Raw genomic sequence first — 25,057 nt, forward strand, 5'->3', positions numbered from 1 at the left:
CTTTCTGTTGGGACAGAGCATTTATTTGTATACCTGTTACTGTGCAACAGACAGGCCTCAGCCATGTTATCTGTTTTAAAGAATCTGAGATAACTTAGAACACCAGTTACTAGAACAATTTATTGCACAGGTACTTATTGTAATTGCATTACATTATGTATATACATATGAGTCAGACGTCAGAGCAGGCCATAATATTCCTCCTTTCAAAAACAAAAGAACTGATTTTGTGAGTATACCAGGGTATATAATGTTTTGAAATCTCTTGTATTTGTGCTGAATTATTTTCTTGTTTATGTCTTAATGCATGAAAACCTCATATTCACACATATAACTTGAGATGCACTCTTCAGTTACCATTCCAGTCATTTTTTTCTTGTTAATGCTGATCTTCCTGGAGACAGGTGTCAGTCTTGATCTTTTTGTGTTTGTTTCTTCTTTCCAATTCAGATTGGCAGTTGTACTAATCAGATGGGCCAGATTGCAATAGTCTCATTTCAAAGCTCCGGCCCCAAGGTTATTGAGTGCTTCAATGTGGAATCACGAATTCTCTGCATGGTCTACATACCAGAGGAGGAGAAAATGAAAGAGCAGAATAAGGCTTTTGACTCTGAAAATGTTCTTGCAAAAGCTTCTAATGTGCCTACTATTTGCCTTGGCATGGAAGAAGGAAGGTGATTCTCATTTTTAGTGTACTATGTATGATTTATTCATTAGGTTTACTATTCTATAGCAAAATTGTGTGAGATACTTCCAAGAAAATGTTTTCTTTTAAAAAAAGTATCCGTGAATACCCAGTGACCTCAACTTATCCTTTATACCTAAATCAAGGAGAAAATACACTCCACATGATATTAAAATACAGTATGTAGTATTTGAAATTAAAATAACATGAGTCTTTGATGAAAGAGAATTTATTCATCATACATCATGTCTGAAAAATATAAGTATTACTTTTGTAATGTTACAACATAATCTTTAGGTATTGGAAAATTTTCAGAATGATGAAGTGTTAAATGAGGAACCCATTGACCTTCTACAGTGTGATATTGTGCAGGACTTGTCATGCGAATAAATACTATTTCTGTTTACAGTTGACATCAATTATTTTGCTCTGTTTGACCTGATGACCATACTGAGGCATCACTTGATTTATATTGAAAAACAAAGCTACATTTTCTAAATGTATGAGTCTGTAAGCAAACAGATCTTGTTGTAACTAGTGATGGCATAAAAGTATGTGACTACATGTGATTTTTTTGAAGGAGTTTCTAACCAGAATAGATGAAGGAGAAAAAAATTCTCCAAGGAAAATGCTATGTTTCCAGAAATTCCAACATCGAACTGTACTGATTATCTTTATTTGTGAAGTGCAATTAATTCTAAATTTAATTATTCAGTATTCCTAACATACCCATGGTAATCACCTGTAGGAATGATGGGAATTTTACGTGTAACTTATGTCTGGTAGTGAGTTTTTTCTTCTCTTTTCCTTAGTTCTCCAGGTAATGCTTAATCTTTTTTTTCTTTCTCTTTTTTTTTTTTTTTTTTTTTTAAACTAATAGAAAGTTTTGGATAAACTCATAATAAGGACTGTGAGCACAACTTTTATGTCTCTTTTTTGGATAAGTGTTTCTCCAGAGAAGATAAAATGAAAAGTGGTGTCATATGGCAATGCTAAGTAATTGCAGACTGTCTACACAGACATTTTGGAGAGTCAAGATATTCCTTTCCATAATTGTCTTCCTATGCATGGAAGGAGAAAAATCTTCCCCCCGCTTCCTCCCTCCAGTGTTTTGATCTAAACCTAATTCTAATAAGAACTAAATAAAGCATTTTCACAGGTTTCTTTTTTTCTTGTTTCTTTTTCTAGTATTTCTGTTTACAAAAGTTGCCAAGGCTCAAAGAAAATTCGACTTCAACACTTCTTCACTCCTGAAAAATCAACTGTTATGAGCTTAACATATATGTCTCAATACTTGTTTGCTGGCTTGGTAAATGGAAACATCTCAATCTACACAATAGCAGAAGGTAATGTACTGATATGATTTAATAACATCCTGAGGAACTCACATGTCAGTATATTTTGGCGGATGTAGTTTTCCACTATTACATTTTCCGAAAATTCTCTGTAAAACTGCTGGAGTAAGATTACTATACTTCTCAGTGCTTCTGAAAAGACTTTTCATACCTTGTTTTCTCTTTTTGAAGGATAGTAGATATTTTGATACTGTTCCCACTTTACCATACAGTACATATGAAAACTGATTTATACCCATTAGCTTAAACCCCAAGGTCTCCAGTGTTACAAGAGTCCAGAAGTTTTTGACAACAGGCAGTATACTGTATTTTACGCAGCACAATGCTAATTCCACACAACTACCCAGTATTTGAAATGACAACTTCATTTTCACTGTACAGATACGAGAAGTCTTTCCTATGTGTGCAGCTCATATATTTCTCAGTTAGACTCCTTTTTCCATAAGCATCACAGTTGGTTGTTTTGTATCTAGCTAGGTAATTGCCAAAATTATTGGAATAAAAGAGAATCCCAGGTGATATTTCTGAACTAGAACTGTCTTCTCCAGAGCTGGTTTGGGTGCTTCCTCATGTACTTCCAGGACGTCTCACTAACTTTCCTGCAGTACTGCATACTTGTAGAGTTCATTTAGTTCAAAATCAGCAAGGCTTTCCTCAAAGTTTGGCATCTGAGGTTTTGAGTGAGCTGTTAGCACAGAGACACCTAAACTACCAAAGTACAGAGCCAGCAGAGATCTGGTGAACCTTATTAGTGTGAGCTGCATGATGATGGTTGTCATACTCCTCTAATGAGTTGGGTCCTGTAAATAGTGCAGTTGCATTTGTGTATTATAGCACTATACTAAATCCTGTCAGCCTCTAAGGAGCCAAGCTCAGTGTCTTGAATCTTGGAACAAATTATGTGTCCAGTGTTAGATGATATAAAGACTTAGTCTGAGAAAGGTACAGGGTGCATTTTTTTTATTCTTTCAAGCAACAAAGAATCTGAAAAATGTGTTGGGAAAGAGATTTTCTTTCGCCAGTTGTCATCTTCAAGCCAGTGGGCTTCCTGTTTAGCTGTTGTCTCTTATCTGAAGACAAATGCAAGATTTCGGTTCCCTTTAAAAAATATGTATTTATTTTTTTGCCACCGAATAGCATTTTTTCTTTGTTTTGGAGGCACAGGAGTGAGACCTTGATCCTAGTCTTGTAACATCATTTTTGATATTTCAGTTTCTTTGTGTACCTGGGTGGGGTAGTAAGTCAATCTGTCATCTTCTCTGAAAGTGGCTGGTGTATTTAAGCTGTTTAAGACTGCAATTTTTGTCACTGAAGTTCTTCCAGAAAAGACCCCTTCAAAAACACGAGTGGCACCCTTGGCAGCATAGGTAAGAAAGGATGTGTGGGTTACATATTTACAGAGGGTATTAAGGATGGGGCAGAGCTGTAAAGCAGACTGAGCTCTGTTCTGAGCTGGAGGTGATGTTGTATTAACTGGGATCATAGCATCCCCTGTTTATCTTCCTCGGAAAACACCAGTTCTGTGTACCTAACATTCATAGAGCCTGTCGCAGTCTATTTCGGGATGGCTGAAGCTCTGAGATGGGAAATACACATTCATTTTTTTCTGACTCAACTTGTAGCCCTTTCCCTTACAGCTTGGTCTGTGTGATTTCAGTTCTCTGTGCCTCATGAAAGTTGTGTGAATCAGCTGCCCCCATGTTAGCTTTCATATTCCTTATATAATGGCTGGCTGCTGTGGTCATGTGAGGCATTAGCCCTGGAGGGGTGTTTTTATGAGCACTGACCTATTTTACCAAACAAAGGAATCCAAGTGGTGAAACGGGAGGGAGGGGGAATGCAGCCTCCAAAGAGCTTTGTGCAACTCATCAGGGTCAAGTCTGTTCTACAGAGGGAGCTACTTTCCAGCCATGCACTTCAAGCTTGGGTTTTGGTCTAGCCGCATAAAGGAGATGAAGATTTAGAAGTGAACATGAAATATGGTCACTGCATTACAAGACATCTTGATTTGAAGCCTGAGAAGGACAAATGAGATGGGATGCACGGTTGACATTGTTGTGCAGCCTGTTGCAGGCCTCCATGAATGAGAAGAGGTAATCTTTCTTCTAGGATGAAAATCCACCTTGCAGTCCACGTTAGAGTCAGGATCCTTGTCTCTTCCTCTATGGGCAGAAAGGGAAGTTGGATCAGTTCAGCCACTGAAGCTCGATATCTTTATGTGTGTCGTCGAAGACCCATAACTTCAGCCGTTTGGTGTTCAGTAACCAAATAGCTCTAATTTCTTTTGTTTTCAGATTACTTAATTCATGTAAATATCCAACTTGTTTAGAAACAGCAAGTGCTCTTTCCTGATTTTTTTCACAAGAGAACTTTGTCAGATCGACAGCATCCAGAGTGTGCTCTGGCTGCAGAAAGTCTTGTCTTGAAGTAATTCAAATTGGAAACTGAGAACAGCTATGTATAATAAACCAAGGAACACGTGCCACATTAATGGTAGGGTTGAAGGTGCCTAGTGAGGCTTCCTTTATGGAGGGTAGTAGTGTTTTACTGAGATACTTCTGTATCTGTGTATTTTCACTTACGAGTTAAAAAGTACTTGAGCTTGAATGTATTTGAAAATAAAGTAAAAGCAAAGTCAATGGGGCGCTGATATCGTAGAATCTACTCAGTTCTTAAATGTGACTTAACGTGGTCTGTGAAAATGTCACAGAAGGACTAGGATGTAGGTCAGCTAATATGTTAATCCTAAAAATAGGAGCCCTAACAATTATCCTTAATAATAATTAATTTTATGTGGGTGAGAAGACTAGTTTGGGGAACTGTGAAACAGCTAATGCATTAAATGCTGTTACATATAGCAATGGTAGCGATGCAGTTTACAGGGCTATTATCTTTTGCACATTTATCAGTCTGAAATATTGTGTATTTAGTGTTTGTTTCAGACTGAATTATTAGGAATATTTCCAGGCAAAACACTTCTAGATGAGGTTAAGGAAAAAGTACATTGTATTGTCTTTGTTTAAAGAAACATAACAAGACCCCTTTGTGATGATTGCAGACGGCCCAGCAGATGTGTTTTCTGAGTGATGTAATAGCAAAAAAGGTCAGCGCGTGTTTGACTTCCACTCACAAAAGCATCTTAGGAAAGGGAAATCACAAACTTTGTATAATATAGGTGTATTGTTCCTGATACACTGGCATCGGTTCCAGCTACTTCCTTTCTTCTAGACATTGATATACATTTCCTTTCCATAAAGTCCTGTAAAGAGTATGGAGAGAAACGGGAAAAAGAAAATAAAAACTCAGAACGATTGTGGCAAAGAGTAGAAGAATTAATGTATTAGTGGTTTCAGAAAGAATTTGGTGAAGGTACCGCACCCGCAGTGAGCCCTTGGAGCCTCTCCTGGAGAACACATGGACATACTGGAGAGAGTCCAGCACAGGGCCATTGAGGTGATGAAGGCACTGGAGCATCATCTCTGTGAGGAAAAGCTGAGAGAGCTGGGACTGTTCAGCCTAGAGAACAAGAATTCTGGCCATGCACAGAACAGAAGTTGGCGTTCTTCGGAGAGACTTTGCTGCTAAAAACTTAGGCAGCTCTGAAGTTGGTCAAGAGTTTTGATGACTTACCTATCTGAAGAGGCCTCATGACACGAATCAGTGATCACTTTCAGAGGCTTAATATCAAGGAAAAGGACCAAATCTGACAAGAAATGTGAGAGTAAGGTGAAACAATTACAACAGTGAAGAGGCAGCAGATCAGTTCATTAGCAAGATACCTTGATCAATTTTGCAAGATAATTGCATACTTTGACAAAAGCAGGGAAGGAGGAATACGTGGAATGTAAAGCACAGATGTCAGACTTCAGAGCTTGAGTGGATCCACGCGCTGCCCCAGTGTGTCTGAAGAGTGCGGTTCTGGAGTGTGAAGGCCACTTGAAGTGGATGTGCTGAGAGGTATTGCTGTGAAAAGCAAGGCAAAGTATTAAGCTGTTTTGGAGAGGACTAGAGCAGTGATATTGAAAAAGAAATAAATACTTCTGTCTTGACTGTGTTATCACTGTTAGCAGTATCTCCCAATACTTGTTATCAGAAATATGTCAACATTGCTGTCAGTCTTATTCACATATCTCACGCTGAGACTTCCAGCACCACCCTTCTCTATAATTTTAGGTAGAGCTCTGTCAGCTATTTAGCATGAAGAATTGTTGCATATATAGGAAAAAATGACTATAGGCATGTTTAGCACAGGACATTCAGAGTTCCACCTTGTTTAAAGCAGTAGACCTGAATCTCCCAGCTTATTTCCACATTATAAGAAATGCGCTAAACTTTTTACTTCTGTAGCTGCTGTCTTACTCCTCAATACAAGTGCCGGTTTATGTACCATGTGATAGAAAAAATGTTTGTGCTCCACTGCACAAATTAACCAACAACCACTGTTCCCAGGGCGTTGTTGGCAGCTCTGTTGAAATCATCAATAGAGCTGCTAAGCAAGAGAGGAAGTTACCAACAAAAAAGCATGTTCAGTTCAGCTCAACTGAAAGTGTAAAGGAGAAGAAAAGTACTATAGACTTTAAAAAGACTTTCTGAGGAGATAAGGTATATTTTATTAGGTTATGTCATATGAAGACTTGAGAGCACCAACAAATTATAATTATAAAAAGTACTAAATGTTAATTATTTATAAATTAAATAAGAAGCAGCTTATTTTTGTAAATTATTGTAAAATAATGTTACTTACCTTTGGGTTTTACGGAAACAAACCACAGAAAGATAAAATAGCCAATATTCTGCCCTATAAAATGAACATGATTTTAAAACTTTTCCTATTTGATTAAATTTGAGTGAATAGAAGGATACCTGATTTTCTAAAATGTATACAAATCACAAGACTTATAGCAAAATGCACTAATGGAAATAATGTCCTTGTATATTAAAGTCTTAGAAATATTTTATGAGCTTAAGATACGTTACTTGGATGCAGCTGAACAGCCTGTTGTGAGCGTTGCAAGATGTTGTTCAACGTTGGAATATAAACTATGGCACGTAAATATTGGAAAAATATAATTTACGGTGAGCATTATAAATAGTGGCATAACGGACATAAGTTCATAGACCAAATAGTGTTTAAAAACTCTGTTCTCATATTCTAAATATTGATCTAATGTGCAAATATCAGAAGTTATGACATCATCTTTCTAGAAACCCCTAGATTTTATTGTATATTTGACCCTCTTCCTGCAAATAGCTGTATCTGCAATCCCTATAGAAGCCTATATTCTATTACAATAATGTTATAGAGACTGCCAAGTGTCATGTACTAGATGTTTTATTATATCTATAGTAAGAGTCTATACCTGCTTTGATGTGGTCAGCTTAAGATCGAAGTCCATTAAAATCTGCAAATACAGTTATGTTTCTGTGGTGTTAATACTTGCATGGACTTTTCTCACGAAGCAGAAGGAAACCCCCTGTCCTTTCTCCCATGGTTTCTTTCCTGTTTCCACAGATGTCAGCCTTCGATCTTGTATTTGCTCAGGGTGCAGATAACTATATTTTCCACATACAGACTAGTCTCTGCTTACAGGATATAGGTACTGCATATTGCATCTCATTTGATATGTATATACTTATCTCTTAGGCAGAAATTTGTCGAAGTTTGTCTGTGGCTTTTCATCATTCTAGAGGCAATGATGACCAGAGAATCATCTTAAAACTAAACTGATGTATATTTAGGGAACAGAAACATGGCATTGATTGAGCAGAATTTTAAGACAAGCCACACTTTTGTAGACAATCCTGTGGGTATTCTCCAGCTCGGTCTCTGGGAGCCACATTATATACATCTCCATGGCTTATTTTTATTTCACTCAATTCCTGCTTTTCAGAAAATAATTTGAAAGACTCTGAAAGAAGCCATGCTGGGCTCCTTGCACTGGCTTTGTCCTGTTGTGCACCTTGAGATTTTGTTGACAAAAGTTTTATCTCAGCTACTATTTCTTGCTTCTTTTATTTTTTTTTTTCTTAGGAGAAAACCAATTTATTAATATGGTAACTACCCAAGGATTTTTAACGTCAAACGAAGCCGTTCCATATCTTTTGCAAGTGCTGCACTGAATTTTAAATACATGCATAGCACCAATTAAGTTGTTGAACCTGCTTGCATAAGTATGTCTTGCATTGGCAGGTGTTTACACAAGTAGAATAGAGATAATACTTCTCTTAGATTGTAGAAGCAATGAACTTTGGATTAGACAGATAACATGAAATAGCCAATGTCAAACATGAAGTCTGTGCAGGCAGGTACTGAATAGGGTCTCCTGAGATCTGGAGAGAGGCAGAGAGAGCATTACGTTGTCTTAAAGGTGTGATTTTAATAGTCTTGAAACAATTTGTGAACTTGCTAAGTAATTTTTGCGACGGGCGGTAAAATTCTTAGTCAAAAAATGAAGTTGCGGTCTTGCTTTTAGCCAGCATACACAGAAGTATGTCAGATTACCGGGCTTAATCCCTTGCCTTGCTTGAGAGGATTTCTATCCGTGCTTACAACTCCCAAGAGATTTCCCTCGCTGCCACAAAATAAGAGGAGAGAGATGCACGCTGTTTAATTTCTCCTCCTGGTGCCATTCCACTCTGTATAATTAATTAAACATTCACTGGGGCAGAGACCAGAGCACAGCTGACCCATTGGTTAACTACTGCTGTAATTACCAGGCTAGAGAGTCGTGTGTCCCCCTGCCCACCCCTCCTTTCCGCCCCCCCCCCTCATTTGTCTCAAATGCCATCTGATCTGGAAGACAGCAATGGTTGCAGGAAGAAATAAAAAAGCACTACGGAACAGCTTTATCACCTGGCTCAGGTACCTCAGCAGAGCAATACTGAGCTTCAGATTTTTCCTGGGCTGACATCAAGTGGGATCGCAGTTTCTCTGCTTGAAATCATGGTAACATGAAAGGCATCAGGTCTGTCTCTCACCTTTTTCCTATGTCCAATCCCACTAAACTCTTAAAACTAACCGGATTGTTCAGCGCTGTGCCAACAGCACCAACTGAAAATGGTTTTGGGAGAACTGAGTTTTTATATGTATATTTGATGAATCAAATATTTGTAACACAGGTAGTATTAATAAAATTGGTAACATTGAACTTACTGTATTACCTTCCAGTAAATTGCTTTAAAATTTTTATTTTGCAATCAACATCCACTTGAGACCAGTAGTAATTTTCCTTTTAACTCAAAAACTGTTACAAATGCTAAATAATGACTTGATCAAAATTAATAAAATGGCTGAGTGCTGAGGAGTTGTATGGAAGTTGAAGGCATGAAGATCCATATCCAAGACAAACCCAAACAAACACACTGACGAACCCCAACCAACCAAAACCTTAGGTGCTTGAAATAATTAAATTTAAGCAAAATTTAAATGCCAGAGTCCACAGCTGAGATCCTGAAAATCACCATTCACATGTCACTTATGTATCAGCTGTGCTTCATATATAAATCAATGTCTAGCTTGAATGTATTTAAGAAAGAGATCTTTAGAGTTCAATGAACAATTTTATCTGTACATCATAATGTGCTCTTCAGTGCGGAAAATTTAACTACAGAAAAACAAATAGCTTCTTGCTCAGCATATCTGCTGTCTGTCCAATTCACAGTCTTTGTCCTTCAGAACAGACAGGAAGAATGTACTAGAACTATGCTGGTTTTATTCCTGAAAAAGAAACATGAGGGTGCTACGAACCAGGTGCTGCTAGAGCTTCTGCAGTCAGTGTAACTTACACAGTGAGTTGGGATGCACGCACGTGTGCAGCTCTGCTCTCTGGGGGCTTTGTGCTGAATGGCCTGCACTGGTTGAAGCATTCACAGGGTATGGGCAGCCTCCAGTTAATAACTTAGTTTGAGAATGTGGTTGCTAGCAAATGAAAACTTTTCCAGAAGTTTCTTTATTACTAATCGTACATATGAGTCACGAAGAACACAAAGTGACTTTTGACATAGCTGGGAGAGTTTGCAGGCTAATAACTGGAAACACTTCTCACTTGCAAAATAAAATAATGAAAATGATTTTGACAGTCTGAAACTAAATGTTACTTGTAAAAAGATGCTTTCAAAAGAGATCTGCATCTCGAGAGTGACTCAGCAAAGGTTGTATCATGCAGATGGCAGAAGCAATGAGAAATACTCCAGAGCTGAGGCTTCTCATTGTTGCTGTATTGTGAAGCGGGGAACTTGCTACCCATTACCTAAGCAGATAATAATAGGTGCACTTGTTATTGAGGAGAAAAAAAAAAAAGTTTTTCTTAAGTGCTTGCCTAAAGATGTGTTCACCTTGGTCTCATAAATCAAAATTTAAGTGGTTACTGAGTTGAAACTGCTGTTGGTAAACTAGACAACTTTTCTGCAGCTTGTGCAGGAAGAAAGCTTTAAACTGAGCAAATGGGGCCTTTTGGACATATTTTATCTCTGTGTAAAACCAGATACTGTAACAGATTTTGATCTTGTGCTACTAGAGCATAATGGATAGAAATGCAGTCGTTGAGAAGTCATATTCAATGAGTGCTTACAATAGAAATAAACTAATATAAAAGTATTAAAATTATTACTGATATATTTAGTATGTTAAAATGTACATATAAAAGACACAGCTACAAGAAGCCCATGTTGCTAGCTGTTAGATTTGGAGAGAAATAATCTGCTAATCCTTGTTTCAAAGACAAGGCAATTGAGAGTGACCAGAGCAGTTAAGTGGCCACATACAGTTTTTCTCAGAAGGTCTCTGAATAATTCATTGTGCCACATACACAAGCACAATGTAAACTGGATCTGCTAAATGCAGTCCACAGAAAACATTGTGGATTATATTTGGGGGAAACAAATAGAAGTAGTGAAGATATAGCACAAAACTAAGTTTTAATTTGTTTTAAAAAAAGCTTTTTGTTTTAAATGAAGCATCTAGTATCAGGAAGTCCATTTCATCAACATGCTCTTTGAGAGTTATCTGAGCTCATTAGAACCTGCAGTAAAAACCTTACTACTTTTCATGTGAAATATGATTCTATCTTAGTTGGAAGCTGATTAGTCTTGAAACAGGTTGGCTGTGAGCTCCTTCGGAGTTGGATGATATTATATCAGCTGTGGCTTTCTGACTGCTTTTCGTGTGGAGAGGAAAGCGGTTGTATCAAAACAGCAATGTGAGATGCCTTGTTTATCAGTTAATCCATATAAAATTTGTTCAGTTGACAAATATATGAGGTGTGGGCATTTTGTTTGTGTTGTTGTTTTTGTTTGTTGTGGGGGTTTTGTTTGTTTTGTTTTGTTTCCCCCTTACTATCTATTAACCTTTCAAACTTACCCTGGAAGATAAAGTAAACCAGATGTAAATCTCAGTGCAGCTTGCAGTAGCAACTTGCAGAGATTCAAGTGGTAGGCTTGGGATGCAGTGTTTTCAAAACTCTTTAAAAAAAAAAAAAAAAACAACATTTTGTTGTGTATAACCTTTCTTCTCTTTTGTTGAAGACGGAACATGGAACACAGAACCCCAGAAGATAGTTAAACTGGGGGTTCTGCCTGTCAGAAGTCTGCTTGTGATGGAGGAGACCATTTGGGCTGCATGTGGTGGACAGATTTTTATAATCAGCACTGTGACACATTCCATAGAGGTAAACGCTTTTAAAAGCATTGCTCACATACTATGCTACAGGGTATAAGTGGTGAAATTTTAAACATCAAAATCTGTTTAAGAAGCTTCAAGATTCGGGAAGAAGCCTTTCATAAAATATGGTTTTGGTTCTGTAAAATGCCACTCCCCACAGTTTGAAATTCTACTGTGATGTTCTCTGCTGATGTCTCATTTAGGCCCAGGTTTGCTTCTGGTTTTATCCCAGGTTTCCATAAAGTGCTTGGAGCTCATAAGGTATTAGGGGCAAGAGGTTTGCTTAAAAACGAGATCTGAGAAAAGGCAGCAAAGTGATGAATGCCTACAGGAATCGTCTGGTAATTCCAGAATAAGGTTTGATAAAGAGACTGCCTCTACGTAGTTAGATGTTACTTGTACCTTGTGATGATTTTATGATATGTTTCTTAAGAGTTTTGCTTCTCATTGGCGTACAAAAATATGCTTTGCATAAGGACATTTTCCAATGGATAATCATTAAAAAGTCACCTTTTCTGGGAAGGGAGAAGAGTGTTAATGATTTGAGCTTATATTTGTGACTACATTTTCCAGAAAGTGTTAAGCCCTCACTTCTGTAAAAATTGCAGCCTCCACCAAAAGAATGTCTCAGTGGTCTAACGTTTACAGTTGATGAAGAGTTGGGAATTAAGCCTGTCCTTCAACCTACAGTGCAGTTCCACTGAATTGCATGATGTTTACAGCCATGAAGTTCTTTCAAACAGGAGTTGTGATGAGCTCACAGCCTCCTTCTTTGTGGGCTTTGTTGCTGCTTTTTTGTTTCATTGATGATCGTGTTTTCTCCCAACAATTGCCTGTTTGGTACAATTGATTCTGTGAGTCATTGTCATGAGTTTGCAGGGAAATAGCTAACATCCTAATTTCCTCTGTCTGTGCTTTCTGGGTGATTTGTTTTGTAGATGCTTTCTGGGTGATTTGTTTCATAGATGCTCGGATAGTGTATTTTCCTACTTTGTTTTTCTTTAATGCTTGTTTTGTTGATATTTTCAATGGTAGGATGAGGGAAAGATTTGAATAGACACTTGAAATGGACTTCTTGTTACCTTCACTGGGGGGCAGGGTGGCCTCTGGGACACGTGGTTATTGTCCTACAGACTTTGATCACGAATCTCTCTGATTCTCACCAAGAAATACGTAGCAACGGTTATGAGATCGCAGCCAGATTGTTCCTGTGTGAGGGTGGTTACATACAGCCAGATCTCTGTGAATAAATTTGGCAATTCTGGACTAATTCTATCACAAAGCTCTTCCTAGATCAGGTGCTATGGCTGCAGTTTGGGTTTATGCTGTGCTATTTTGGCACAGGAGAACAAAACCAGGGTTATACATTCTTTAATCCTCAAAGCCTGTCTAAAGGTTACTTTATCAAAATACAGCATAGCGTGATAGACTGCAGTATTGAAATCAGAAGTTCAGAGAGATAAAGTAACAAATACTCTATCAATGTCTTTCAGACATGGTAGTTTCATTTTTCACCTGTTACTGCAAGTTTTCCTACAAAAGCATCACAGGAGGTTTCTTTTCAAAGTACCTGCTTTTTGACACTTTCAAACCAGTGTTAAATAGGCTTTTTGCTGACTTTTCGGCATCAACATGAATATCTATATGATAGCATGTCACCTTTGTCATAGAATTGCAAACAAATTATGATTTTCCATTGTCTCTTTACTGATCCTAAGATATACACAACTACTGATCTTGTTTCCTTCATCTCACCAGACTGAACAGCTCCCTAATGTTTTCTCTATTGCCTGCTGTTACCTGGCTTGTTTTCATGACTCCCAGGTTTGTATTTCCAAAAGTGATCTGCTATGATGCACATACCATGTTGATTGCCAATATTGTTTCAATATCACATGATAACACAAGGAAATTTAGGCTCTGCATATAGGGAATATTTTAACAATATTGGCAGCTGAATACATCTGAGCTACCTCTTCTTTACTGTGCAGAGCAGAAGCTTTGCTGTATGGAGGGAAACAGCAGCAAGGAGATGTTTGTTCTCCTTCTGTACCCTCTCTTGTTCAGGAGGAGGCAGTTAGTAATATCTGACTGAAGAATTTTTGCATAATATTCATCTTTGCTCTATCAAAAGGAATCCATGTGTTGCACAGGGCTCAACTGTTATTCTTCCTTCTTTGCTGAACTTTATTTCTCTATATTCTTCAAATTACAGCTGCTTGTTCATCGCTTTCTGCTATCATGCATATATATTACATGCTGTGTGTCATATACGTTATCTATGGAGGCACCTGACTCTTTTTTTAGGGCCATATTTGTGTGAACCCATGACTGTTTTCAAGACCATTTTGTAAACTTGGTCCTTGTGAGGCACTCCTTGCTTCATAGGTACCTCATATTTAACTGTCTGTGTATTTGCTAAGTGCAAAGTACATTATCCTCTGAAAACAATCTCATTCCATCCCTCCATGCTTTTCTAAGACTCTTCTTTAAGCTTTTTTTGTTTAATAACTATTAGTAAATGAGCAGGTTTGGCATGCTGTACGTTAGTTTTGAATGTTATTCACTTTTTCTGCTTTTCCCCCCCCCTCTAATATGGATAAGTCTCTCAGTTCACTTGTTTTGATGATATGTTACTGTAATAAAATATTTTAGGAAATGTCTTTTATTGGCACAGTGCCCCAAACTGGCACAGTGCCTCAAGCTCCTTGGCAAAGGACATGTGAGAAATATATCAATTGCTGTTACAAACTGATTACATACTCTGACACTCATTGCATTAAGAAGAAATTCGTCCTTATTCTTGACCCTAGAACTGATGACAGTTGTATTGCTGTTGGGTATAGACCTTGATCCCGTAGTGGTCTGTAATGCCTGTAGACCCTTAGGCTCTGCAAAAGCAGTCTGTGTTTGTTTAAAAACAATATAAAATGCCAGAGTATTTAACAGAATAAAGTCACCCATTGGATGGCATTCCATCCTGGTTTGTTTTGTCTTGGTTTTAAAATTTGGCTAACTATATGGGAGTTACTCTCCTTTTAACGAATGAAGTAGAATAAGCTGAAATGTTCAGCTGAGTAAATGAAACAAATGAAAATCCCTGTGCATGAGTGTATGTTGCCCGAGTACTGTAACTTCTTTAAAGCAGTAAAAGTAATTTGTTTTACCTTGTTGGCGATAACACTCATTATGCATCTCTCATGAAGCTTGAGAAATCGTGGTTCAGTTCTTGGCGCAGCTGTTTGGTGCAAGTGGCACCTCCTCAAAAGACAGACTCCAGCTCTGCCCCGCGCTGCGGAAACAATAGCGAGCGATGTCGGGCTCTGGTATCCAGAGTGTCCTCTGCAGCTCTCGTGTTGCTGTAGGGTTTGAACAAGAGAGCCTGCGGGGAAAAAAAAGCTGGGCTCTGAATAGGGAGCAACGTAGGTATGAAATCTGAAAAGTAAAATGAAGTTCGATTTTATTTTTTTTTAATAACAGAGGGAACAGGACATTTCTGTCCCTTTTTATTTGTATTTCTTGCTGTGAGAAGGAAAAAAAATATATGAAGGAAAAGGCCAGCTATTTGTTTTCAGTTAGACATGTAACTGAAGCAGATGTCAAAGCTGTCCTCTGTACAAAAAACTTATGCATTTGTAAAAGAATGCACAGGTTTGGGTACATTCCTGCTCTGTGTTAGAAGACCTTTTGAATGAGAAGAATAGGTCTTTTTACATGCTTTTTGTGGCGTTGACAATATTACCATTTTTCTTTAAATGTGTCTCCATATTTCAGCAGACAGCTGTACGAACGGCAGGACAGACTAAGTGGGAGTATAATGAGTTGGCTGGTAAGAAAGGAATGTGACAAAAATGCATGTGCAAGTTGTTTACAGTGGCACCAACAGAACTGTCTGCTGTGGTCAGACCACGGCAGAGAAAATTCAGTTTTTACGATCAGCTTCATTTTTATTCTAATTGCAAACAGCACAAGTTCCTGATGAGGTTCACTTCAGCAGCCTTGGATCTGTCCCTGAGAAGTTTTCAAAAGTCAATTGGTCATCAGTGCAGGGATGTAGGAGTCTGTAAAGAGAAGTTACTGTTTTTAAATCCTTTTTGCAATGAAACATGCATGATGAGAATATCGGGAGATTTAGTCATAAGAGCTGTTTCTGGCTTTGAAAGATGTTGTTCATGGATGAATTCTTCTGTTGAATAAACTGTATGATTTTCAAATTGTGTATATCATTTGATAAAGAATGAATGGAGGTTCCTTGAGGAAAATAGTGAACATAAATGTGCCTGCCAGAGGTGCTTACATTGCGTTGCATTCTGCAGTGTTGTTATCTGAAGAGTCAAAAGGTAATACAGTAACACACTCAGAAACTGCCACTGCCTAACAGCTGAACAGAAACTTCTCTGCTCGTTTACTAAAACTTGAACACTTGAAGAACAGTGTTAACAGATGAAAAGAAAAAAGCAGAAATTCCCCTCATTTTTAAACAGCCAATTGCTCAGTGGAAAGTACTAATTTATAAAGTAATAAAGTATGAAAAGAAAATAAGAAAATTAAGTGCCTATTAAGTATAATATCAAAAGTTATTTTGTGAAAGCTTAAACTTCTATTATTTCTGATCTTAGCCTGTTTATTGAATTTAGATGGAGAATTTGAACAATATATTTATAGCCTAATATATTTGAAACATAACTGTCTTAGGCTAAGTGCTTAGCCTGAGAAACATGTAACTCAGATTTTGATGCAAAATTACCAAAATGTAACTCTTAATTGTAATGGGAATGTAATGGGAAATTTAAGTGTGCTTTTACAAGGAGGAAGGGGGTACTTTTCTATTTTATCTGCAAATATAAACCAGAGTATTACAATATGTATTGTGAATATTAGAGCAGATATTTCCTTCCATATCCCTCAGAGACAGATTTGTATCCAAGGAACAGCTTGTCATTTATTTAGCCAAGGAAGTTTTATCTTTATCAGAATAGCTCTGTATTTGATAATACCTGGCACAACATTAAAAGGCTGTGTTTAACTTCAGAAACAGTTTACTTACAAGGCACAACTGGAAAAAAAAATCCCTACTTCTTGTTAATGATTAAAGAACTTTACTATAGCTTCATCTTGCACATTAACAGGAGCATGTAGAGAGGTGTCGGCCTTCCTGGAGCCATGCAGAAGATATAACTGGGAAGGCGCTAGATCAAGGAAAAAAAGGCGATCCTGAAACTCTTGCATTACTTCTTACCTTCAGAAGGAGGGTTTTGGCCTTTCTGATCAAAAGCGTCAATATTGTGAAGGACAAGAAAAGAAAGTAGTTGATACTTGTGAGATTCAGAAGTGTCTATGAGTTGAAAAACAAGCCACAGTATTAAGGCTCACATTGTTATGTACATAGTTGAGCAAATAATGGTGTATTTATATTAATAAACATTCTACTTTCTAAAGATTATTTTTTCCTTGGTTCTGTTATTCTTATTCTGAAAAGACCCCCTAACAGAAGAGAAGAAAGATGTTTTTTATTGTTTAAAGACGAGTTCTTCTTTAGATAAAAGTAACATTTTAGAAGAATATCTGCCTACTCTCAGGAACCTCACCTCTGTGGTAGTTTTCCCAAAGTATCAATAATGAAATACAAAATCCTTTTAAATCTCAGCTGTTATGGACTTGCCAGCCCCTACCATGCAGTATTTTTAATAAACACAGTATCTAAGTTACTGTGAAGTTGTTCTATCATTAGTTAGAACTTTGGATTAAGAGCTGAGAATCCTTCCATACTAATGACGTATTTCCAAAAAGAAGTAACAGGAAAATGAACGCATGATATGCAGCAGTCAGAACATATCTTGAGCGACGTAGAGCAAGGTAGCTTTGTCCTTGACACAGAGGACGAAGATACAGTGCCTGCACTGCAGAGCTGGTAAGGAAGGTTGAATGATTGTTCATCTCCCCACGGAGTCCTTGTTTCTCTTGCAGAGCCATTTTGAAGCCCATCAAGAGGAAGGGATGGTCATCTCTCACATGGCTGTTGCTGGAGTGGGAGTCTGGATTGCCTTCACATCTGGATCTACGCTGCGCCTCTTCCACACTGAGACACTGAAACACCTCCAAGACATCAACATTGCCACCCCTGTTCACAATATGTTGCCAGGTATGATGACATTTTTGTTCTCTTTATCACTGTTGTTCTCCAGAGTGTTGTGGATAAGGCCAGAATCAGAAGGTCCATCTCGGACTTTGAGTCTGATAACTGTCTTGTGGCTGCTTTGGTAAATTACAATCTGTTGCCTCCTGTCGCTCAGAACTGTGTGTGCAGTGAACTGGTTGAGTAGCAGCTCTCCTCCTTAGAGGTTATACATGTAATTATATAGATAAGCAGGTATATTCTCCTGTTTAGTCATGGTTTTTGTGACTGCGAAGCAGTACGACAATGCAGTCTGCCATGAAAATGTGTTTGTTTTGCAGAGTGTAGCATTTACTTAGTATCAAAGTACATGATGGAGCCAATTTGCGTACGATCTAGACCAAAAAAGCACTTGCTTGATTTTAGTTATTATACATCAGGAGTCTCCGTGAACTCAGCTAAACCACTGCCACGCTGCCATTTCAGAGTGTGTTCAGTGTTTTGCTGATTGGAGCTTTAATTTGTTGAATGAAAAGTTTAATCTTATAGGTAAAGATGGAACCCGTGGTTGTTTAGAGAAAGTTTAACAGATCTTTAAGTGTTTTAAGACAGAAGTTGTTCAATCATCAGTGTCACAGACAGCTGCACTGACCTGTATAATTTTTGCGAGTGGTGGGACCTCAGCATCAGCGACCACATCAATGGGAGCTGTGGTGGTGCTGGGAGAAGGGACGGACAGAAGACTGATACTGGTGGGGCTGAGCACGACGTGTCCATGAGGACAACCATTCTTTCTGTCTCTCCGTGTTCATAGGCTGCAATAGACCGAGTTTCTTCAGTTTTCATGGACAACGTGTGTACCAGCTTTATTGCTTTGTTTCTAGCAGAAGCCAGTTTTTCCCACACTGTTATTTATATTTTAGCAAGAGTTAGGGATAAATCTTGGATCAAAAATGTTTCACTTCTTTGGTTTCTGTCGTCTTATCGTGTTTTCTTTCAGATGACATCAGCTTTGCAATAAAGCAAATAAAGCTCTGTTTTAAATTGTGCCCATTTATATCATGTTGTAGACAGGCTCTTTTTTACATGTGGTGTTTGACCGTGGCTCCAACACTGAACAGCAGCAAATCGCCTGCCTTTAAATAGGTCATTTGATTGAATTCATCACAGTTATGCAAAGAAATCAAGATCAGTTTAAAAAGGAGATTAACTTTTAATATGTTCTGCTGTTGGGGCAGGGTGGGGGGGGTGCGGAGGGGATAGGAAATAGGGCCTCCCTTATACATATTTTCTGCATATAAAAATCTCCAGAAATTTAGCCTTAGTGTTCATTGCCATGGTAAAAAACTGCCGATGTAGCATATCAATTCTTTTTGTAAGAGAGTTTTAGCTAATTGTGTCTCTTCAGTGTCATTCTTACCCATTTTAGTTCCTTTTTTTTTTTTTTTTCCTTAGTGTCTTCACAAAAAGCACACCAGTGAATGAAAATGGAAAGTTATTTCAGGAGTAGAACATTAGTACAGCAAATGTTCCAAGGGAGAATCCATTCTAAAAATGAAATGAATTTCAATTATTTAGCAGCAGCTCTTGGGCCTGTTTATATGATCCCAATAACGCTGCAACAACAAACACTGAAAAAAAGGAGGAGTTTTACATAATAAAGCAGCAGTAAGGACCTTTTGGAAGTACAAGCAACCAAAGAATAAATCAAGCTCTGTGTAGTTTCTACTGAGATTAAAAAAGGAGAAAAGAAAAAGAAAAACACAATCATCAAAGTGAAACAGGAGTGAAATAGCTGCATGTTTACAAAATATGTATTTGGCTTTTCTGGGGATTTTTAGGACTTTTAGTTTTAAAGGAAACAAAGCCCTGTTAGTTTCTGAAATTCAGTAAGAGTTCCTTAATATGCAAAAATAACAGATAAATAAATATTCAACTAGTATTCCAATGAGAGAAAGGAAATTGATGTAAAAATGTTGCTAAAAGTGTTAAGAGGAGAGGTTAAAAAGTCAAGATCTCGATATAACTTCGAAGAAGCTGGACTTCTTTTGCCAAGATGTAATATTGGCCTGATCTACCCGGAGATGTCATCTGTATCTTCATTTAAAGCAATGTACCTGAGAGGAACCTCACTCCATTAAGTTAATGAAATAATTTTGTTATTATACAGTAGAAGGAAAAGAAAAACTTACCATCCCTGTCAGGAATGGTCACAGTGAGTTACAGTGCTGTATTGAAAGGATAGCTGTAGTAACTAAGATGAGTGGGAGGTTCTCATAACCTTAGTAACCAGTTTGCATAGCATTAGGTTTTCCCAATTTTCTTCTTAGGAGAAGATGGCTTGAAATGTCAGTGCCTGCTCTCCTCATTGTAAAGGCTGTGCCTCCTTTGCTTTGGGGAGGACAGCCCTGCAGGACAGAGTCACAGAGGAATGAAGCATGAGGGAGATTCACAGGAGGTGATTGTCCCTATGGTTCAGCAAAGTTTAGACATGTAGAAAAGCAGACTGTGTCTGGCAGAACCTGTTATCTGATGGGCATAACTTTTTAAATCTGTGGCATTCTTCCTAAGAGAAGAATGGAGCTGGGAGGGCTCTTGCTTTCTGGAGTTACGGGAAGTTCGTGTGTATGAAGGCAGGACTGGAAGTTAAACCAGGGTCACGAAGGCAACTGTGGGGTACACATTTAGTCCAGAGCGGTCTGCAGTACCTTTACTTCATATATCATTGGAAATACTTCCTAATAATGTATAACAAGCTTGTGTTCTTTACCAAAACACTAAAAAAGCACAAATGCCATATGGGAAAGGAAGAGAATGATTGAGAGGAAGAGCATCATCATTGTTATAGTTCCAGGTGACTATTTATTTCACCACAGTGCAGCTGGATTGCTTTTAAGTGGCCCAAGCACAGCTCTTAGCTGAACAGAGGGCATACTGAGCAGCAGAAAAAAAAAATCTGTTAACATTGGAAGGCAATATATGCACATCACTACTGCAATGTACTTCATTTATGCTTCGTGTTTGTGATCTGAAGTTGAAATCTCAACAAAGGCAGCTTTTCACCAGCCTTTATCGCTCACACCAAAAAAACCCTACCAAAACCCAACATACTGTACACGAATAGGCAGTCCACTTGTTTTTTCGTAGTCACGTTCAATATTTCATTATTCAAGAGCATCCTTAAACATGTTTTTCCTTTCAGCTCTAAAACAGTTTGTCCTTTTAAAGAGATTACTCTGACCTTGACACAATGTAATTTCATTGCTCATATGGATGATGACAGGTTACTTGTGTAACAGAGAGGTTATTTCTGCTTAAGTTGCTGTGTTCTGTTTATATCCATATATCCCCTAATAGCATGTGTGTTTCCTGAAAACAGATGAGAAAAGCAAAGAAAAAAAAAAGTATCATTTCCTCTCTGCAGAAAACAAACTATACTTTGAGGCTTCCAGCTTTCTTTTGTGCCCACCCCATCAGGTGCCAGACCACAAAATGCAGTAGGTTTATGATTTTACTGCTGGGAAGCGATAAAAAGATGGGGAAAAACTTCAGGTCAGCCCAATAAATCTGTACAGTGCGATTATTTTTATATAGTAAGAGCAGCATGGTCATGTAAGAGGATATGCACTGGGATGCCCTTGCACCTACCTGGGGTTGTCTTCAGAAGCCACACGTGAGGCAACATGTGAGGATTTACCTGGATCTGGTGGTTGTTGTGATGAGACCCGAGAAAGGTGAACACAGAGCAGAACAAGGGCAATAAAACCACTTGTCCATGTGTAAGCTTAATTGTTGGCTTTAGCTCTTTGTAAAGTCAAGATCTTCGTCAAATTATTTTACAGGTTTTAACAGTTCTGTCTGTGTTGGGACAGTGTGATCGAAAAGTTGTCATTTAAAGATAAGAGTATTTGATTTGATTTGGCATTTATGTTCATAATTTTTATTTCTTAACTTGTTAACTTCTGTGCTTACTGCCTAATGCATTCTGGAAAATTGGTTTTACGTTTTTTTTCTCTGAATTCAAAATACATGAAAAAGTCATAGAAAACTGATTTCAAACCTCGGCTAGCAGACAACGAACTAATATTTTAAATTAGTATTTTAATAAGGTTTTTTAATCTATACATTTTTTTTTTAGTTATATGCTATTTCAAAGTATATTTTCAGATGCAGATGTTTCCTGCTTTTCCAAGATTTCAAAGCACGTGGTTTTTCTTTTGACCTCACTATAGATGATTCATGCTTAAGGTTGTGCTCAGTGTTTAACATTCTAAGTTGCCAGCTGATAATTTGCTGTTTTCACCTATGGAAACAGGAATTCAAATTGCCAGTTTTTCCTGGTAATAGCTACTGGTTAGAAGTTGTTTCAGGGTCGGAGTATGAAATCATGCATATTATTTTACATTTTAAATGCTTAAAAAGCATTAAAGATCTATTGGTTAAAAAATGTGAGCATCTTGCTTCTGTGAGGGGTTTGAGAGGCAAAAGTACAATTGGCGTTTTTGATAATTTTACAAGTTTAAAAACTATACTTATGTATTTCTCTTTGTTGTTTGTAAAACAAGCTTTTAAGTGAAATGGAGTGAGGTTAAGCAAATTTGCAGTTACCTTGCACTTGCTGCGGCGCTGGGTGTGGGAGAGGGCTCGCGTGTCACATAACTTGAGCGAGTCTGAGCCCCGAATCACAGAATTCAAATATGGATTTCAAATTGGAAAACTCCAATACACAGAGGTGTTTGGGCATTGCTGTTTAGAATTCTTTTCTGCTGAAGGAGCCTTTGTGTGCTTTGTTTTGGAAAATAAATTAATCCCATTAATGTCTCTAAAAACCACACACCAAAAAAAAAGCCCACCAAAACCAAACCAACCAACCAATATACCTCATCAAAAAAGCAGACTCCAAGCTTCAGAAGGCTTCTATTTTATTTATAGGCATAGACCATGCATGCTTATCTAGCTGAAGAGGGATGATGCAGTCCTACCACCACAAACACGTGCAGTTTATAGGAAACAACATGGGTGTCTCTGAAGGTCTGCATGAGTAGATGGAGCCTCTTCAACTCGCGCCTGCTGAGGGTGACCTAAGTGTTGTGCCTTCAGGGTATTTCAGAATGTGGGTTTGGGCAGGTAGAGCTGGGATTCCAGATCCGGCCCTGTGCGTGCCTTTTACAGCACACCATTGCTGGGTTAATAATTTGGTTTTGTAAAGTTTTGTGAGGAAAGACTTGAACCGTCGTTCCCCTCCTGCTTTCCAGTTGAGTGCTTTGGGCTACAGTCAAGCTGCTCCTTCCCGGCTTTCCCACTGGGTCTGTGATTCATATATTCTGGCATGTAAATTGGCTCAGCTTCAAGGGGCAAGATGGAAAATGCATTCATTTGTGATACACCATAATTAAGGTCCTTTTCCAAAGTGTGGAACATGCGAGTTCATCCAAGTTATATCAGGCATGGAATCCAAATTCTCTACTTACTGATGAAGTGATTAACAATTTCAGAGCTATGATGACTGCTCTCTTGTATGTAAAGTTAATCATGAATCCAAGAACATGTGGGTTTTGAACCTGTAGGATTCTGGCAGAGCTTAAATGCCCCTCTGCATAAACTTGGGCCATGGCAGAAGTTAGGGCAGGCAGTAGTTTCCGTTTCTGAAACTTGGCAAGGCCATTTTGAAAATCCATCTAAACCGAATTAAACGTATTTAGTAAGAATTGCAAGAAAAAATTACTTTGTTTTCATTAGAAAAATAACAATCCCATAAAGAACTTGTAGAAAATCGTGAATTATTTTGATTGCAAATTACTCTGGAGGTCATCTTGTCCGTCCTTTTTGAAGCAGGCCTGATTAGACCTGGTGTTCAAGGACTTGTCCTGCCAAATTTTATCTTTGGATAGGATGGAGATTCTACAGCCTCTCTGAGCAACCCACTACAGTGTTTGACCACCCTTATGATGAAGCTTTTCCCTACTTACAATCCAAATTTTCCATGTTCCAAATTGATGAGTTCTGTCTTATCCTATCACTGTGCACATCTGGATGGAGTCTGACTGTGCAGCCCCCTGTCAGACGGGTGCAGACAGCACTTCTCACCTCTCTGTGTGCACCACGTGTTCCTGACTCCTCGTCACCATAAAAAAACCGACCATTGGTGGTTCCAATATGCCAATGCCTTTTTTTGTACGGGGGAGGAACCCAAACTCAAACAGGAGCACACAGCACTTCTGATAAAGGAAAAAAGTAATCATTAATTGGTTCGAGTCCGGAGTATAGTGCGTTATGGCAATATATTATTGAGTACTGTGAATTGATATGCCGTTCAGTTCTATTATTGAGAATATACAAACATTGTCTATTTATAAAAGCATATTTGTAAAGATAATCTAATATATCTAATTTAGATACTGTGGTTTAGAGATTTAGGGCAGAATGTTTCAGAAGTTTACATACATGACCATTTAAATACTATTAAAGTTTAATACCACAATCTGGTAAAATATTCGCCGTTGTGCGATTTTGCGAATGACACGGTGCAGCTGATTGTGTTTGCCTGAAGTGACTTAGATCCAGACCGAGATCATCGCTCTCACGTAACGGGGCGTTTGCTGCGCTTCGCAGGGCAGCAGCGTGTGTCGGTGACCAGCCTCCTGGTGTGCCACGGCTTGCTGCTGGTCGGGACCAACCTGGGCATCATCGTGGCGCTGCCGGTGCCGCGCTTGCAGGGGATTCCCAAAGTCACGGGTGAGTCATGTTTCTCAAACGGATCAAGTACAGTGGTTTTATACTGAAGATTTCATTTCTCTTCTGTCCATAGCGTAAGTGAACCTGACAAATTATGTATTGTTTATATGTATGTATATATCAGAGCTTTGCGATGAAATCATATTTGTCGTTCTTCCTGAGCTTTACAGTATACCCAGATATTTGTCTCGTTTTGTCTCAGTTGTTTGAGCCAGCACAACTGTGTTTCTTTAGGGCATAAGAATAGGGCAGGCATTAATCCTGTCAGAATAAAATCAAATATAGGGAGATGAGAAGAGAATGCAAACAATCTTTCTTCCAGGTTTGGGGAAAAAAGATGCATTAGATTTAGAGACACAGATACTGAAAATTTAGTATATTGTCTGACTGGTTATTCAGTAAATTGGTTTTGTGCTCTTTCTCCCCAAACAGGAGACTTGGAAACTATGAGAGTATACATTTCATTTTTTTGACGATGATAAAGATTTTTGCATTTGGGAGAGAGATAT

At 38.2% G+C, this 25,057-nt stretch overlaps 1 protein-coding gene across 6 annotated transcripts in view; it reads left to right on the plus strand.

Moving 5' to 3' along the window:
- The window catches only part of ARHGEF10 (Rho guanine nucleotide exchange factor 10), a 118,358-nt gene that overhangs the window by 87,858 nt on the left and 5,443 nt on the right, over positions 1–25,057 (plus strand). For all 6 annotated transcript variants that reach the window (XM_065630650.1, XM_065630652.1, XM_065630655.1 and 3 more), the window contains 5 exons: positions 451–674; positions 1,874–2,031; positions 11,563–11,705; positions 17,666–17,840; positions 24,426–24,548. In XM_065630650.1, the coding sequence (XP_065486722.1) occupies positions 451–674; positions 1,874–2,031; positions 11,563–11,705; positions 17,666–17,840; positions 24,426–24,548 (823 nt within the window). The remainder of the gene's footprint in view (positions 1–450; positions 675–1,873; positions 2,032–11,562; positions 11,706–17,665; positions 17,841–24,425; positions 24,549–25,057) is intronic.

This window comes from Caloenas nicobarica, chromosome 3, assembly GCF_036013445.1.
Source record: "Caloenas nicobarica isolate bCalNic1 chromosome 3, bCalNic1.hap1, whole genome shotgun sequence".
Taxonomy (NCBI): domain Eukaryota; kingdom Metazoa; phylum Chordata; class Aves; order Columbiformes; family Columbidae; genus Caloenas; species Caloenas nicobarica.